Genomic DNA, 19,298 nt, shown 5'->3' on the forward strand with positions numbered 1-19,298 from the left:
TCTTGCTCAGCTGAAACCATTATCAATTCCCTCCGGTGTGCCATTCTTTACATTAGGTTTTTCAACATGAAGAGGAAAATCTCAGAGTCCTCTGCACTGTGTCTTCCCCTCAAGGCTTCAGATATTTTAATTTTTATCAGTCATTTACAATTATAATTACTTTATTTTTAAAAACCTTGCATTGGAGAGGGGATAGTGTAACAATCTTAAATTCATATCTAGTCCTTTTACTGATATTAGTCATTCTTCTGCATCAAAGTGTACCTGTTTTTAGAAAATGTGTGTGGACAAGAAAGAATGAAAAATTAGGATAAGAGGTAGAATATCATTTTACCGAATGTTAATTAATGTTGTGAGAGGTTTCAAAGTATCATGAAGTACTTTTATCTGATCTGGTGACCTTGATCTCCCTCACCCCCAGCACATCCTGCCCCCAGCACGACTCCTCTTCCCATCTTGTTCCTTGTGTTTGTGTCTTGGTGAAGCTTGTGGATTAGAGAAGTCAGAATGGTCAGGTTGTGATAGCGATGAAATAGAAGTTGCATGAATTTGTTCAAATGTATCATCTGTCCACTCTTAAGCTTTTCATTGAACTGAAATAAACATAGGATGAGGGGGGCTGGAGAGATGGCTCAGAGGTTAAGAGCACCGACTATTCTTCCAGAGGTCCTGAGTTCAATTCCCAGCAACCACATGGTGGCTCAAAACCATCTGTAATGAGATCTGGCACCCTCTTCTGTATACATAATAAATAAATAAATCAAAAACAACAAGAACAACAAAAAAGCTACATGAAGAAACTCTGTCTTGAAAAATAAAATAAAATAAAAAAAACAAAACATAAACATAGGATGAGGACATTTGCTGATGTCTTCCAAAAATAATGCACCCAAGCTGAACAGATCAAGACAACTGTACCTTGGAAACCATTTGACCTTATGACTATCTGGCCATTGTTTTCTACTTGCCCCTAGAACACTGACCTCACTGAAAATTAGCAATATAGAATAGTGTTGTCTATTTGCTGACCTTACGACCTTGTCTCCCAATATATCTTCTTTTGTTATGTCTGGCTTCTTGCTGTCAATACTGCGCTATAAAATTTAACCACATTTTATATTAGGCTGTATCTCATTCATTTCAAGTGTTTAAATAGATAAGGTTTGTTTTTCTAGTCTATTGATGGGCGTTTGGGTGGTTTACAGGCAGGACTCACAAATGCCATTGCCATCGACATGATGGCATGGCTGTAGTATCCACACTCCTGCCAGAACAGGTTCATGGAGGTGTACAGGAAAAGAAGGGGCTCATGGAACTTCTGGAAAGGTGCTGTTCCTGCTCATAGGAGGCAATTTCACTGCACCTGTACAAGAGGCCAAACCTTGCTCTCTTCTCCAGACCTGGCTGCATATCTGAGCAGCCTTGGTTCTCATCATCAAGAGGAAGATTTGCAAGACCAGGAAGAGTGTTCCGAGTCATTCACAAGAGCTTTGCCATTGCTCTTTGTAGTTTTGTAGCTCAATGGCCAATTCCTGTTGAGCTTTAATTTATTTCCAAACATATTCTATTTTCACTCTCTAGGTGGGTGCTATGTAAAGGAAATTTAAAAGTGGAATCTAGCCCCTAAGGAGCTTAAATGCTCTTGGGAATAGTAATATCCCTAATGCAAATTAGAATTCCATAAGATTCATTTTTAAAACATGGAAGCAAGATTTTTAAAAATATTATTAACTTACTGTACTGATCACTGTGTCCTAGAGAATGATTAGTTATAATTTGACATATCCCCATCATGCCACTGACAAAAATGTATCAATCTAAACATGATCCAGAGCTGGGCGGTGGTGGCACACGCCTTTAATCCCAGCACTCGGGAGGCAGAGCCAGGCGGATCTTTGTGAGTTCAAGGCCAGCCTGGTCTACAGAGCGAGATCCAGGAAAGGCACAAAGCTACACAGAGAAACCCTGTCTCGAAAAACCAAAAAAAAAAAAAAAAAATTAAATTAAATTAAAAAAATAAAAATAAAAAATAAACATGATCCAGACATTTATCAGCTTGTCAGTTACAAACATCATGACCAGTTAAATGCCACAAGAGTCTAACTTTATTCAATTCTGCAAATGGAAAGTTTCTACACGCTACACCAGAAAAGGTACACTGCACAATTAACAAATAGAAACCATCTACATTTCTGCCTGCCCTACCAGGCTTTCTTTTTCTTCTACATTGTCTGTGAGAGTTTCTCTCTGTCACCCACTTAGTGCCATTTATTCAGTAGCTGTTTTTTTAGCTGACTTCATATTAACCACTATGCCAGGACCCAGGTAGGATGAATGTGAGGAAAGAAATGCCACCAGCTTCCCAGTCCTCCGGGCCTCGTTCTTTTGGAAAAAGAGCTTGCCAGGCTTATGTGAGACAAACTTATTTGAAATGATGGTATGTATGATGGGTTTAAGTATCTCCCAAAACTGAGCTTCAAAATGAGACTTTACTTGGAAATTGGGCCTTTGCAGAAGAAAACAGTTAATCATTCTGGATGAGAGTGATTCCTGAATCTGATGTCTGCTTTCCTTATTAGAGAAACAGGAGGGAGGTTCAGGGACAGGCACTGGGAAGAAAACATGTGGCACTGGAAACAGAGGTGGAGGAATGAGCCACAAGCCTGCAGAGAATTGTAGGAAGTTAGGAAATAGTGAAGGTGAGCTTTCCCTGGAGCCCTCAAAGGAAGCAGGCCTCAGGGGAAGCCTTGATTGGGAAATTAATTCATTGATACTGGAGGAGATGGTAGCTTCTGATTCGTGGAGTTACAAGTCTTTTGATAACTGCTACAGCAGCCTAGAAAACTGCTAAAAATGTGTGTTAGAATGAACCTGAAGAAACTGAAGATTTCTCACTGTTTTGACACACGTGAACAGCATCATTCTGTGGCCCAACCCTACATGCTATGATCTCCTAAGGGGCAGAATGTGGTGGTCAGAGAAAGATTCTCTGAAGAACTACATGAGGAACTAAAATCCTGAAATCAAGTAGAAGTTTGTGAAGTTCAAGAAAGAAAGAGGGAGAGGGGACCAGCAGAAGGCCTCGAAGGAATGAAGGGTTGTAAATTCATGGGGTCTAAAAGAGGGTACAACGAGAACATCCAGTAAACTAAAACTACAGAGGTAGACAAGAGGGAAATAAGACTCTGAGTCCAAATGGAAGGCTTTGATCATTTTTGCTTTAAAAGTATAAGAGTAACAACAGAAAAGTTTTAAGACAAAAATTGAGATTTCTGTAACCGTGGAATGGAGAAATGGGTGACCAGGGCCTGACTTGGGAGTAAAAGCCCCAGTCAGGGAGGTTCTGGTGAGAACGGCAGGAGCTGGCAGACAAAGAGGGTTTTAGGGAAGGTCTTAGAATTTTCATTTTGGTGAGATGTTCTGACCAATGTAACCTTTGCGTTGGTGTCTCTTACTAGCATAATAGACAACTCAGACCCTCCTTGGCAGCCAGCTTAGTCACACACAGTCATTCTGCTGCCTAAAAAGACTATCAGAGTTGGGGAAATAATAGCTTGACTTACTTTGATTATTTCTGTCTTCACTCTTGCCTTGTGTTCCCAAGCACTCTGGTCTTTTCTCTTCCAGGGTAACCGTTATCTTTTAGGGATAACTGTTTATTTAGCTATTTGGGTTATGGGTTATGATGCGGGCTGGGTGAGGGAAAACGCAGACACCCTTTTATTTGTATAGCCTGAGTGTTTTTCATAGAATCTGGCTCATGGGGTTGGTTGTACAGGTGACAGCACAAGAGTCTAAACAAATGAGTCAGCAAACGCAACTGAGCAAGCTCCTCTCAGGGCCATCCGTCTTGCAGGCGCTGGCGTGCTATCACTGGCTACCCTGCTGTCTGGTCTGCCTTAATAGGTCAGCAGCTTTTCCTTTCTCTGTGGACCCAACTTACACTGGCAAATTTTTCACCATTTCTATATCAGTAACCAGTTAGAAATCAGTTACTTTTTCATAAGCCTTCATTTTTCTTATTACTCTCATGACATGGAAATGCCTGTGCTTTTTATTTTGTGGCCCTGAGTACTATGGCTTTACCATCTTCAACATTATCAAAAAACCATCATATTATATACATGTCTTCTGCATACATCGCCATACTGAAGGACAGCAAACAGCAGTAGCCCTCTCCCTAAGTAAGATTTCCACCTCAGATCAAAAGCTATTCACAAAATCTAATAGATGTCTGCATAGTTAAGGTAATACATATTTTATAAAATTAAAATGAAATAATCATATACAGCGAAAAATGAGAAAACTAGAAATGAGGACACACAACCTTGCCATTCACTCCAGATCAGATGGAAGCTGAGCCATCTATCATTGTAATTGAAGTCTAGTGTCCAAATGCAGCATTTCTGTTCCTTCTGACCAGTTTAGATCTCTGTAAGAGGTGCCCTACCCATCCTTTCTGTTTACCAAAGCTCTCTTGACTTCTACTGCTAATTTCCACAGTCCTGATCAAAACTTTGTCATTTTAAAGTAAAAGGACATTTCCCAAGGGGGCCATAAGCAAATAGCTTTGATGCCCTCTTATCTCATTTGTGAATTAGTAGGACCAATCTTATGGTTTGGAAAGGGACAGAAATCAGAGAAGATATTGAGAGATTAACTGCAATTCAGAGTGGTCTTTAGAAGCCAAGAGAAGTGAGGAGAATTCACAAGAAAAACTAGCATTGGAAAGAGCGGGGGGGGGGGGGGGGGGGGAGGATAAGAAAGCATGGAATGAATTCTAGCCAAAAATTTGTTTGTAGTTCTGTACTGACTCCACATAAACTTTAGCTTACTTGCAAGTCCATGCTACTTCTACCATGTCTGTGTACAAAATAAATTGAATGTTTAATCATAAGTAAAAAGCAAAAGATAATGTATGGTGTGGGATAAAAGGAGATTTATCTTTGGGAGCACAATAACAAAGTCTTCTTCTGGTTTGTTGTTGTTGTTGTTTTTAAACTGGTTTAATTTGGTGTTAACTTGTCATTTCCCTGACGCAGAGAACAATCCGAGGGACTATTGTGTAATTAGTTGGTGGAGCTTTGCTGCCATCTACCGGTTGCATATGTAATTACATGTTATTCTCTCAAGTCTGAACTGTTCTTTTCAATGGAATTCTCTTTTCTCGCCCTCCCACACCCTTCAGTTAAAGCAAAGCGAAGCCAATGCGGACACCAAAGAAAAACTTCCTTTGCGCTTGAGAATCTTTGAAAAATTCCCAAACAGACCACAAATGGTGAAAATCTCAAAACTTCCTTCAGATTTTACAGTTCCTAAGATCAGGTATTGAATTGTTTCTTTGATTACCTATTTCGACTACATGGCTTACCTTCAGAAGCCTACCTCGGTCCTTCTTTCAGACTGGCATGTGGGTGGGTTTGGGGTTGTGTTTGAATTTGTTGTCCCCTGCTCTCCTCCCTGCCTTTGTCATACGAAGCCTGAGTCTTGTGTGCAATCTCTTGAGAGGCAGGTGAGGCACAAGCTTCTGTCCCTGCCTCCCTCTAGGTACTCCTCAGTGATTACAGGTATAGACAGGATGAACGTTGCTCAGAGTGTGTAAGAGGGTGGACTGGGATCCAAACACTTTGCCTTCATCTGGCACTCAACGCCGAGAGGTGTCTGTGTGACACCAGCCTTTGTGTGGATGGCAGTCTGGTCACAGTGTAATCTGCCTCCTACTGGTTAAAAGAAGCATAGCATTTATACCCTCAGTCTGTACTAGCTTCGCCTTCCTACTAAAAACAAATGCAGACAGAAGGTGCTTTGAAGAGCCTGCTTTTAATAATTAAATGCTAGTCTTCCAATGGATAGCTCCAAAACAATCAGAATCATATAAAATTTTCTATTTATCTTTAAATTTCTTGGTAAGGGATTATGGAAGTATGAAATTATGCCAAACACTTTAAATGCAAATAAAAAAAAAGACCACCCAGTCACTTAATGACTGACATATGTTCTGAGCAATGACTCTTTAGATGTTTTCACCATTCTGTCAACATCAGAAGATATATTGATGCAAATTATGGTGGTTATTACACCATTGGGTGGTACAATGCAATCTTATGGGACTATCATTTGCATCCAGCCTATTGGTGACAAGTGTCTCTATGTAGTACACGACACATTTGTGTTTCTAGTCTTTTTTAAAGTTAATTGACTTTGCTTACTTGCATTGATGTTATTTAATTTTTTCACCAAGTTTTGGAGATCAGATGAACTCTTTTCCTTTTGAGTCTTTAAATGTAAAATTATCTCTCAAGGACTTTATAATGAATAGAAGTTTGGAAAGATGAATTAATTCTTTCAAGTCTTAGGAGAAAGATAAAGTATCTCATTACCATAGTAGAATTCAAATCACACCATCAATTATTGGATACCCTTGCTTTTAAGCTATTTCAGGGACATTATGCTTTCAAGCAGGAGTTTTCAAGGATTCAGGAAGCTTTTTCTAAGCTAAATATTTTGATAATTAAATCTAACCACCTCCCTTGGTATGACTCATCTTGTTTTTTGTGATCTTCTGCACTGCTTCATGGTCTCTGTGAAATGCCACCTCCGGCTCCATTTCCTGTGTAACGCCTGATGTGTGTACTTCATTTACAAAGGGAAAGCTTCATGAAGCAGTTCATTGACCGCCAGCAACAGGACACCTGCTGTCTCTTCAGAATCCTCCCTTCTACCTCTTCCTCATCATCTGATAATCCCAAGCGGCCCACAGCTGAAGACAACAAATACATTGATCAAAAAGTAAGAATTGCTGTCTCTGTTACCAAACTTCTGTAAAACATGCATTAGAGAAAAACATGGAACAAATATTTAGAGTGCTGGACTCCTAGGTTTCAAGAAAAGAAAGAAGAAAACAGTTTTATTTGCAAATAATATAAAGATATTTGTGTATATGTGTATATACATATATATTATTTGTGATGCAATATGTACTTCTATTATATTTTTTTAAATGGAATGTCAGCTTTCTCTAGTGCTCAGGCTCTCCTGTTCATCCTCACAGAGCTGAATGTATCGTGTCTCTTGCTTAGTCATCTTGCCCTAGCCTAGGTTATGACAGTGACTATTGCCTTTACAGGGCATCTCTTCTTTTTAAAGAATTTTCACTCATTTTTTTTCTTTTCATCATCTGCAGATCTCATTCCTCATTCTTATAGAACCCAGGATTGTAGAGAACACTCTGATGCCAATATCTTCTTTTTCATTTATTTTTGTCAGAAAATAATTGTGTCAGGCTGGTTGGATTTTATTATCTCTGGAGAAGCCTTGAGATATTATCTACATTCTTGGCATTCAGAAACTTTACCAGTATGTACCTTCTCTGTCTTTTCTCACCAGTTGCCCAAACTGGGGAGGGGGCTGTTTGCAGAACAAGACTCTTGCGCAGGGATATGTCAACCTATGACTTACTCAAGGAAGACATATCCGTTTTAGGACTGCCTTCTTGCCTCTCAATTATTGTCTCTACTTTTGTCCTATGAAGTAATGTTTTCCTCCCCCACCCCAGTTTGGTCTTCCTGGTCACAAATTTGACTTCAGATGATACCATTCGTGACTTTCACTTATGCAGTGAAAATCATGCCATGTGTATGGTACTTTAAACTTTTAGTTTGGTCATGATTTTGTTTGTTTGAACTAAGAGCTTGTGGTGTCTATACTTCCAAGTCACTACCATAAACAGGTTAAGAGCGAAGTGGGCAAAGGCCTGTGGAGAGAGGGTAACATGGCCCAGGCCAGTCTGAAGTCTCATTTTGCATACTAGAAAGCAGATCGGCATTGGCATTGTGTATTAGATTTGTCTCATTATATTTTCAAACTCTGCTGTAAACCAGAGGTGAAGTGGCCTTCTGTACACCCTGACTGCTGTGGTTGTGACCACCTGCTGCCAGGAGAAAGACCAAACAGATGATGTCCCCAAAGTGCTCAGTGTGGTAAAACCAGGACACATTTTCTAATCATTAGGAACAATGTCCCACAGAAAACTGCAAATCAGCAACTTCCTTAAAAGAGAACATGAATTTCTCACAATTCCTGGATAGACTATTCATCACTTGATGAGGAAAGAAGTAAGAAAATGCTTCGTAGGTGTGGATTGGGTGGGAGAGAGGTTGGCAGAGGTGAACCTCGGTGTACCCAAGCCCCTCCACCATCTATTACTTTAGATTAATAGGGCTGGAAATGACACTTCTCATTTTCTTCATAGCCTTTTTTTGAGTGTGGCTTCTTTCTAGCTTAGCAGAAAGATGTTGCAGGTACCATCCATGTTGTTTAGTTTGGAGAAGCTGAAAGACTTTGAAGGTGGTAGCTAGTCCCCAGCCTATGGAGCTGATTGAAACCCATCCTGTCTGTTAAACAAAGACCATCATAGATGACAGTGTGTTTCTCTTCATCTCATATCTGCCTGGTGGACCATATGCTACTGAACTGTAGTTGGAAAGGTGTTATTCTTCTCTCATGGCATTTATTCTCAGATTGGGAAGTGGAATGCACATCTGCCTCCAGGTCTCATCAGCTGATCCTAGGAGAGAGAGCTACCTATATTGCCATGTGTACTAGTTTTCTCTCTGTTACTGTGGTAAACACCATTACCAAAAACAATATGGGAATAAGGGACTTATTTCATCTTATAGGCTATAATCCACTATAGAGAGAAGTCAGGCAGGAACTTGAGGCAGGAACTTGAAGCAGAAACCAGGGAAGAGCACTGCTTACTGGCTTGCTCCCTCTGGGTAGCTTTCTTATACTGTCCAGGCCCACCTGCCCAAGGGTGGCACTGCCCATGGTGGGCTGGACACTTCTACATCAATTAGTAATCAATAAAATAACTCACAGACATACTCACAGGCCAATTTGATGGGAGCAACTCCTCAGCTAAAGTTCCTTCTTCCCAGGTGTGTCTAGGTTTGTGTCAAGTTGACAAAACATATCCAGATACCATGCAACCAGCATTCAGTCTTTAGCTCTATTTGAATGATAGAAAGTTATATGTCTTTCTTTCTAAATCCGTTGTTTACAGCATCAGCTTCCACCTTTTTCTGGAGCTGTTTGTAAACACTTAGAATTTCTCATCTCTGTTTAAGAGTCTTTGGCCAGGGCAATATGAGACATAGAAACTCCCATGTGAGTGAGTCTCCATGGTGAGGACTTCCAGGAAACAGAAAGGGAAGGAAAGGCAGTTTAGTGTTGATATTTTAACCATGCAAGTGTCTACTCATATGTTTCTCCACATTATTGAGATGAAAGTCTAGGGCTTATTATGCAGAGTGCTTCCTAATAACACAAGATGGGAACTTAACTTCCTAGCAACCCAGTGATAGAACTAGTTCACTCAGACTGCAACAATGAACCCCTCAGTCCAAATCCTTGATCACTACTCAGCAATCTGTGTCACCGTGATGTGTCTGCCATGCTCTTAGGTAATATGCTACTTCCTGGGTCAGAATCTGCCCATGATCTAAAAACATAAGTGAGCCTTGCAGAGCCCCAAAAGCTATAACTCAAGTACAAAATGAGAGTAAAAATGATAAACATTAATTTTTATGTATTGTTTATCCTTTCCATTTCAATAAGTCTTCAGCATTCGTTCAATAATTCTACAAAAATGTGTGGAGCACCTACTATTTGCTTATCTGCCATTCCTCTAGATGTGGGAATTCAAAAGAAAGCAAGATGTGAACTTTAGAAGCTGACAACACTATGAAGAAACACAAACAAAGAGGTTAAAGTAAAAGCTACTGTGGGAACTAGAGAGACGGCTCAGTTATTTAGAGCAATTGTTTCTCTTTCAGAGGACTCCAGTTCAGTTCCCAGTACCTACATAGTGGCTCAAACTACCTGGAATTCCAGATCCAATGCCTTCTTTTGACCGTTGTGGACACTAGCCATGCACTAGACAAAATCTCCAGAGTCCTCCTTCCAGCACAGTTGAAAAGCATAGAATGGGGCCTCTGGCAAATAGGTCCCTACAGAAAGCTACCCCCATTGTCTACCCTGTATCTTACATTCTCATGGAATGAATTAAAGTCTTCTTGAAAATTTCCTCTTCATAAAACCTTGTTGATTGCCATGCAGCATTTCGGCAATTTTCTGTATGATTATAGACTGTCATATGATTTGTTCTAGCAACTCTGTATGTAGCAAGTTACTCAACCTGATCTATAATTTTCAGAGTGAGCATTTACGCACTCAAAAACTAAATAAAAAAGGCAGAGGATGTGGGGAACAAGCTGATTTGGTTTTCCAGGATGGTGATCTTTTGAAATAATTCTCCCAAATAATAGCTTGGCAGCTCTAAAAATAAAACTATTTACAGATTTATCTCCAGGAGGTGGGCAGGGGAGAGATAACAGGATGCTAACCCATAACCATGTGCTATATCTCAAAGACACCAGACAGAGTGGTCAAGGAGGGACTGCAGGGCTAGTATTCACAACACCAAATACAAAAATCACATGCAGGTGTCTGATAGCTTAAAACTGCCTCTATAGGTAACTAACTGACTGCTTAGTCATAATAATGAAAAGGAAACAAAAAGATGTACAATATAAAAAGCAAAGCCTTGTTTCTCATTTTTATTCATCTTTGTAAGTTGTTGGCCTCAGAATAAGAGGTGGTTGCTGTGTTTGGGTGCACACTCTTTTATTCAATAGCTCTGTTTTGAGGACCATTATACTCCGAGTGTTCTGGAGGCAGTGTGAAAGTGGTTTTCTGTCTTCAACTAGTAAGAAAGGAAATTTCTAACCAATATTCTTTCAAAATGTATTTTTTATTTGGGGGTTATATGCAATCTATTTATGTCTCTTGGATATATGTCCACAGAGGGGCAGTTGTTCCCTATGTGAAGAGCTAGTTTTTGCTCCAGGAGGTCATCCATGCACCAGTGGGCAGCCCTACACCATAAACATATGGACAACACTACTTGAACTCAGTACCTTATATATGTTTTAAGAAAGAAAACAGAAGATCACATAAAATTGAGAGAGGGACAGGGGGACCCAGAAGAGTTAGAGCAGGGAGTGGAGAGTGGATATGATCAAAATGCATTGTCATGTATGAAATTCTCAAAGAAAACCTTTTGTAGCTAATACAGACTTTAGACATTCTGAACTATCTCTAAAACAGACTTCAAGGAACTAAGGCTGCTGCTAAAATATGTACTGTGCTGACATCAACCTATTTTTTTTCCTCTTTTGGGTGTAGTTTCACTTGTAGATCTTATCTTTCAGTAGTTACTAGGCCAAACGTCTTGTGTCACAGTTGTTGCTAATGGTCACATTCTTGTTATTTGCAAGTGAAGTTCAAATGCAATTGAAACTTAGGCTCCTAGGACTGCTTGGACTGTGGATTTAAATTCGCAAACAAATTCATGGTGAGAATCAAAGTCACGCGTCTGTCTCTCAGTCTCCGTCTGTTTATATGAAATATAAATGTGAAGTCACTGTGTCCTTACAACTGTAGTTTAAAACTTCCTAGCATATATTTATTGCTTTGTTTTTATTTTTGTGTATGGGTGTTTTGCCTGCATGCATGTCTGTGGTCCACATACATGCAGTGCTCATGGAGGTCAGAAGAGAGAATTGGATCCCTGGGACTAGAGTCACAGGTGGTTGTTAGCTGCCATGAGGGTGCAGGGGATTGAACCTGGGTCTTCTGGAAGAGCAGCCAGTGTCTTAACTGCTCTGCCATCTCTCCAGCTCCCAGCACATATTCGTGGCTTACCAGTTAACACAATGCATTAAACATTTCCACTTGTTTTCACTGGGGTAGGAGCCTTGTGCTCTGCATTGCAAATCACTGCGATATGGTTGTAGCTAAGGCAGTGGGTGCTGATTTGTCCAAATCTGTGGTGACCCTCAGCCATTGCTTGACTGATTAAAGCACTGTCATGAAATTCAAGTAAACTAACTTTCCAGTCATTTAGTTCCCAGCTCTGTAAGATATGCACATGTCCATTGATATGACTCACTTCCAGATAAACAGTCCTTCACAACATTTACCTCATTTACAGGTATTTCATAGATTAATTACATAAGAAAAACATAAACCAGAGAAGGCTTAAAGATTAAAAGTAATCCTTTAGTATAATGTTAATTCATTCTCAAAATGCAGTTCAGACAGCAGCTATACACACTGAAAATACAGAATCTACCATCTTCATCTTTTACAGCTTACATGAAACTCACAGAAAATAGAGTTTCATACCAAATAAGAATCAACTTACATGGGACCATTCTCTCTCTCTCTCTCTATCTCTCTCTCTCTCTGTGTGTGTGTGTGTGTGTGTGTGTGTGTGTGTGTGTGTGTGTGTTGTAAATATTTTAATTTTATGCTTGGTGTTTATGAAGGATTCAGAATATATAATATGAAAATAAAACTAAGATCAACTCTCTTTTTTTAAATCTATTCTTCTCTCATACATTACATCCCAAATACAGTTTCCCTTCCCTGAACTCCTTCCTGTTCACTTCTACCTCCCCTCTCCCCCAGATTCACTCCTCCTTGGTTCCCCTTCAGAAAAGAACAAGCCTCCCAGGGATACCAACCCAACACAGCACAACAAGCTACAATAAGACTAGTAACATGCTCTCATATCAAGGCTGGTGATCACCACTTGGTGATCCAGTAAGAGGAAAATGGTCACAAGAGCAGGTGAAAGAGTCTGAGACACTCCCCACTCCCATTGTTAGTAGTCCCACAAGAACACCAAGCTACACAACCACAACATCTATGCAGAGGATCTAGGGTAGTCCCATGCAGGATCCTCTTGACCCATCACCTAAAGTTCCCTTTCCACATTCTAAGACACATTTCAAAGCTTCATAATGTGACATTATAATGGAATTCACCTTTATATGCATTTAACATGACTATTTTAGTCTTACTGCCACCTACATTCATCACCTTTTAGAATTTTTTCTTTCCAAACATAATGTCAACTCCATAAAAAGTTTACTTTAGAGAAACCTCTTGCTGTACACATGATCTGTCATACTCACTCCAATATTAATTTGCAGCTCATGGGTGCACGATAAATTCAAATCTAGTCAAATGAGGCACCACCTTCCCCTATGTAATTTTAAGTAATTGCTTATTTCCAATTACTATGTTTTATGTGGGTGCCATTCAATAGAGTGCCTCATTACAATAATTGCACCATGCCTTCCCTGCAGAAATGATGCTCATCAAGCCCTATTCATCGGACCATGGTTTTGTTTCATGGTCAAATGTTCATGCACCCACTTTCTCGTTTCTTACTGCTCTGTTAATACCTTCAAAATGAAAGAAAAAAATAAGGCCATCCAAACTTTCCATTTTATTATTAACACATCAAATAAAAAGAAGAGAGAACAAATTTTAGTCACAAAGTGCAGCTGTACTTTTTTGTTTGTTTGTTTTTTCTTTTTTGGGGCCCAGCTTTCAAATAACCACCAGCTCTCTGGCTCCTAGTTAGCTTTTCTAACTTAAATTATCCTGTTTCTCTTTAATTACATTTTGCCTCTGGGCTTTTTACCTCTCTTTATTCTGTATATTTTTCTTTCCTTCTTACTCCATGTCTGGCTGTGTGGCTAGGTGGCTGGCCCCTTGCATCCTCCTCTCTTTCTCCTTTTCTCACTCCTCCCTGCCCACTCTTCTCTCCAACCTAGATTTCTCCTCCTATTTATTCTCCCTGCCCACCAGCCCTGCTTATTTCTCTTTCCTGCCTAGCTATAATATTCAGCTGTGTATTAGACCAATTGGGTGTTTTAGACAGGCAAAGTAACACAGCTTTACAGAGTTAAACACATCTTGGCATCATTAAACAAATATTCCACAGCATAAACAGATGTAACACTTCTTAAACTAACAACCCACAACAAGAAAGTCAGGGTCTGTGATGTTGCCTTCTCATGTTGGTTCCTTCATTCTGCAGTCAATCAACCCAAGAGTGAAGTGACCATGGGGCCCCTTAATTGCAACAGGGGAACCTAACATTCCCTAATATGTCAGTAGCTGTTCCCAAGTGACTTAATTACTTAAATTAATCTTCTGATTAATGAAAGCCATGGTGGAGCTTTGATTTTGAGGGACCAGTAAGTGCGAAAATTTAAGTGCTATGATTATGGTGGCTCTAATGAGTTAGAAAGTCATCCTTTTTAGTTAGAAAAGATCCTTTTCAGTGTTTCAGGGTTCTTATTCTGATCATTCATGACACACATGTAGAAAAACACAAATATTGGCTCTTATATGTTTACAGTAAGATTTAAGACAAGTAAAAATTTGTCATATGTGTGCTAGCCTCATCTTTCACAAAAAGCAAGCAGACATATTGTTCTTTTTTCAGCATAGTTTAGGAAGCTCATTTTATTTTCTAAGGACATTGACAAAGATGTCATAATGCACTGAAAGGATCTGAACCCCCATCTGTGCCATCCAGAGTTCTAATGACAATTGTAAATTGTGCATTCATCATGATAGCAAACAACCTAATTTTTATTATTCTTAAATTTCTCATTTAAAAAGAAAATAGTAATTCTTACTCATGAAGATTAATTTGCAAATAAAGCTTAAAATATGCATAAAATAGCTCAGCACAGATCAAGGCACAAAAAAAACCAATAATGATACAGAGATTTTTGAAATGCATATATAAGAGGCATTGATATAATCCTTCATTTAATGACTAGAGAACAACATTCTTTTTGTTTGTTTTGTTTTGTTGTTTTTACATCACAACCAAAGTTTCCCCTCCTTCCCCTCTTCTCAGTCTCCCCCACTTCCCCTCGATGTCTTCCCTCCCCACCCCATCCATCCCTCCACCGTTTCTCTTCAGATACAGGTGGTCATCCTGTGGATATCAGCCAGCCACGGTAAATCAAGTTGCAGTGAGACCAGGCACCACCTCTTCTATTAAGGGAGAATAACATTCTTATTCATGAAAAGGAGGATGATTTATACAACTTGAATATTTAGTTTCTCATAAATTCTAAATACATGCCAAATAAATACCTCACAGAAGACATGATTTAACAAAAATATAGTGAAATTAATAATCCAGTAACACAAGCAGAAAATCTGCATGAGTTCAAACCAGACAAGGGGAAGTGAACACAGAGTCCCACCCCTAACCAGAGTTATGTATGCTGGCAAAGGGCAAGACAATTTTCTTCAGTGGTGTATCACTGGGTGTATCAACCACACTCCAGGGCCCCGTGCCTCAGAGTAGTTGGCCAACACAACGTGTGACAACGTGTGTGTGTGTGTGTGTGTGTGTGTGTGTGTGTGTGTGTGTTGGTATTTTTTGTCTTATTGGATTTTTGTTTGTTCATTTGTGCCTTCACTTTATTTATTTATTTATTTCGTATTGGTGAAATTATTAAGGTCACTCCACGTAGTTAAAAGGAGATTTATTTAATGGCGTAACTTACAAATTAAGGGATAGGTAGGTCGCGGGGTCTGGGGAAGGTGTATCACAGTCCAGCGGTGTTCTCTGGAGCTCTCCTCTGTCTACCTCCACCATCCAGCGTCCTGGAATCAAGAGAGCGTTCCCCGATCCGGATCTCGGGTCCCCAGGCGCCTCCCTTGGCCCCGCCTTGTAGGCGTGACAGTTGCCGAAGTCTCAATGGGGGTTGGAACTTCCAGAACAAAGCTGGAATGGCTACCCACTACAATTTCGTTTTAAACTTTTGGGAGCTTTTGAGAGAGAAAGAACACGAGTGGTGTAGTTAGGTGGGTGGGGAAGATCTGAGAGGAATTGGGGTAGAAAAAGAGAATATGATCAAAATATATTGTATGCAAAAAAACAGTAACAAAAAATATCAGTTCCATAAAGAAAAAACACCATATATTTTGATGTTGAAAACTCACTTCAAATAATTCCCTGTTAAAGAAAACAATGGAAATAGAATTCATAAGTGGAAATTTATGGGCATAATATATATCAAGCTTGTGGTAGACAGCTAACAGATCTTTTGACATTTATTTGAAGAAAAACTTCCATTCATGTGAGCTTTTAAGATTATGAGCATAAAATTAATTTTAAGTCTGTGAGGTTTGTAATAAGGCCCAGTCTTCATTCTTGTATCTTACGACTTTGCTTTCTTTTCTTGCTCAATCTGGCTTGATGCTTATTACGAAAATATCATCTTCAACCTTCTCTTATCTATGATTTAGGAATTTATTAATAGCTACTCTTGAGGAAGTTTTGTATTAGCAGAATTTTACGAAAGAAAACTATATATGGGTGCATATCTAGTAATGGAATAAATATTTGAATTAACCTTCTAAACATTCAACTCAAGAATTTACTTTGAAAATATATCATCAAGAAAACACATAAGTAGTAAAAAGTAATAATAAAAATTCACGTGGACATTAATCAAATTAGTATAAAAGGAGCAATGAATACTAAGTAAAAGAATAGTAAGGGTGATAAATCTGCATTATATTCAATATGAGGAAAAGAAGAAATCTTCTGGAAGATAACAAAAGTATCTATATCTGAATCTTTGTGAAGTGTCATAGGAACAAAGCAGACTACCTAGACTGAGAGAGCTTAGCAGTTCAGAGAACTCACTGCTTCTCTGGAGGACCACAATTTGGTTCCCAGAAAATCTGGTGCCTCACAATCACATGTAACTCCAGCTCCAAGGGATTGGAACTCTCTTCTGGCCTTCACAGGTACCTGCACACATATTACAGATAAGCACACGTGTACAGAAAATAAAAATAAAACTTTCAAGCAATATCTCCTAACACGACATTAAAAAAGTTAAAACTAGGTAATCTGAAGACCCCAAATAAAAGTAGGGAAAGCCAGGGATGGTGGTACACATCTGTAATCCAACCACTCAAGAAGATCATCAGGTGTCCAAGGTCATCTGCAGCTGCATAGGTAGGTGGAGGCCAGCCTGAGATACAGGAGACCATGTTTCAAAACAGAAACAAATGAAAGTGGGTGGAGACAAACCAACAGCCCCATGACTCCCATGTTATTGACATCTTTTAGAACCAAAACCAAGGTCATCCACACACCATCAGTGTTTATGGAAAAGGGAGCATATCTTCCAGTGCTCTCCGAAAAAAAAGCCACAAGAACTGAATGAAAATGGAACAATCCAGAGCAAGAGTGATGAGGAAAACAGCAGATCCAGGTAAACTTTGAGAAGTACAAGAAGGACAGATGGAGAGTGGGGTACAGAGCCAGGATGTCCTAGGAAGAAAGAGTCCATGTTCGATCACTGTTACGTGCTGTAACAACAGCAGGAGAAATGGAAGCTCTGGAGTTGAGAAACACTGAACTGTCTGGTGAACCCAGTGCTGCATAAGAATGAACAAGAGCTAGTCATCAAAATCAAAGACCCTGCAAGTCATAAGAAAAAAAATAATGAGCAAAAAGCATACCATAAAGCCATATCCATAAAAAATGTGTACCTGGGGTACTCTATTGCAAACTGAGTTAAAAGATCTGAAAACCACATGAGGATAAACTAACAGCACAAATAAGTTTTAAAAAGAAGTCAGAAGTGAGGTACTGAACTCAAGAAAGAATCATAAGTAAAATCAATGATATAAAAGAATTAGATGTGTTAGATTATACCCAAAAAATCATAATAAAGAGAAAACTTCTTAAATTTATCTTGTGTGTGTGTGTGTTTGTGTTTATGGGTGTGTGCAAGTGCATATTCATGTGCATGGAGGCGAGAAACTGATACTGGGTGTCTCACCTGAACATACTCCACCTTATATTTTGAGGCAGAGTCTCACAAACTTAGAACTTACTGATTTGTCTATTGCAGGTAGGCAGCTTGCTCTGAGATGCCCTGTCTCTGCCTCTGGAGTGCTGGGGTAACAGACTGTCTATCACACCTACCTGCCTTTTATGTGGGTGTCTGCCTTCATGCCTATATAGCAAGCAGTTTATGTGCTGAGCTGTAGCTGGAGAGTTTTCTCTCCATGTCCTACCAAGCCCTGGCAGTCCCATAGCCCACTTATAAAATAAACACACTGACTCTTATATTATTTAAACTGTTTGGCCATTAGCTCAGGCCTATCATTGTCTAGCTCTTATTCTTATATTCAGCCCATTTCTATTAATCTATATTTTGCCACGTGGCTCGTGGCTTACTGGTACCTTACATCTTCCTTGTCCTGGTGGCAGCTCTAGGCAGTGTCTCCCTCTGCCTTCCTGTTCCCTCAATTTTCCTCTATGTAAGTCCCGCCTATACTTCCTGTCTGGCTACTGGCCAATCAGTGTTTTATTTATACAGAGTGATATCCACAGCACTGAGCCATCTCCCCAGCCCCTGGGAAAACTTAAAAAAGAAACAAAAATAAGGTCCACACTATGTTCTTTGCATTTCTAATGGAGAATACCACAGCATGATACTAGAGCAAGTGACAAACAGAACATCTGAAACAAATATGGAAAACATATGTCATGTCTCTGGAAATATTGCCCAAGAAGGATCAGAAATAAAATCTATACCACATATGTCATAAGACTTTAAACTTTAAAAGTGTTTTTGTATTTATGTCCCCAAGCAGCAAGTGACTTTTAAATTAATGAACATCAGATCATCATCAGATGTTTCAGCAATAATCTTTTAGATCAAAAGAAACTAGAGCAACACACAGGAAAGACTGTGAAAGACAGGCTTTCTTTTACACCCAGGAAAACTGAACTTCTTGATTAAAGAGATAGAAAAGCTGTTTTAAAGATGTCATTGTACACACAAAGCACTATGTAATAGTGTTCCCATGTGATCTTCCCGAAGAAGCTCCTGAAAGCCACACCTCTGACAGACACGTCACCTGCAAAAGTGACTCAGACACTAAAGGAAGCACCAAGGGGCAGTGGGAGGCACTGAAACGGAGGAGCTGAGACAATGTGAGGGTGGAACTGTGCTTTGACGATATTGGACAACAGGAAGAAGAATGCAGGCAGAGCTCTCTCAAAGTCTGCTAGTCATCCTGGTGTGGGGCTGTGGGGCTGTCATTGTTCTAAGATTACCTGTGAACTGTGAAATAAAATTAGTGAGTAATTATGAGACAGTCAAATCTGTCATTCCTTGTATGGAATATCAAGTCTTGAAGTCAAGAGAAAATAAATATAGGTGTAATATAGAAAAAGTAAGTAAAATTTCCTGAATCTAAATTGAAACTGTCAGAGTCGGTGCAGGTGAAGTCTCAGAAGAGTGACTATCTTGGTAGGAGTGAACAATGCTGAAATCTAGATTATGTGCCCCCCAAATTTTTTTCTCAATAAATGCATC

At 39.4% G+C, this 19,298-nt stretch overlaps 1 protein-coding gene across 2 annotated transcripts in view; it reads left to right on the forward strand.

Moving 5' to 3' along the window:
* Positions 1-19,298, forward strand: part of Nalcn (sodium leak channel, non-selective) — a 298,952-nt gene that overhangs the window by 210,102 nt on the left and 69,552 nt on the right. For both annotated transcript variants that reach the window (XM_059274302.1, XM_059274303.1), the window contains 2 exons: positions 5,189-5,325; positions 6,648-6,789. In XM_059274302.1, the coding sequence (XP_059130285.1) occupies positions 5,189-5,325; positions 6,648-6,789 (279 nt within the window). The remainder of the gene's footprint in view (positions 1-5,188; positions 5,326-6,647; positions 6,790-19,298) is intronic.

The sequence above is a fragment of the Peromyscus eremicus genome, chromosome 9, assembly GCF_949786415.1.
Source record: "Peromyscus eremicus chromosome 9, PerEre_H2_v1, whole genome shotgun sequence".
Classification (NCBI taxonomy): domain Eukaryota; kingdom Metazoa; phylum Chordata; class Mammalia; order Rodentia; family Cricetidae; genus Peromyscus; species Peromyscus eremicus.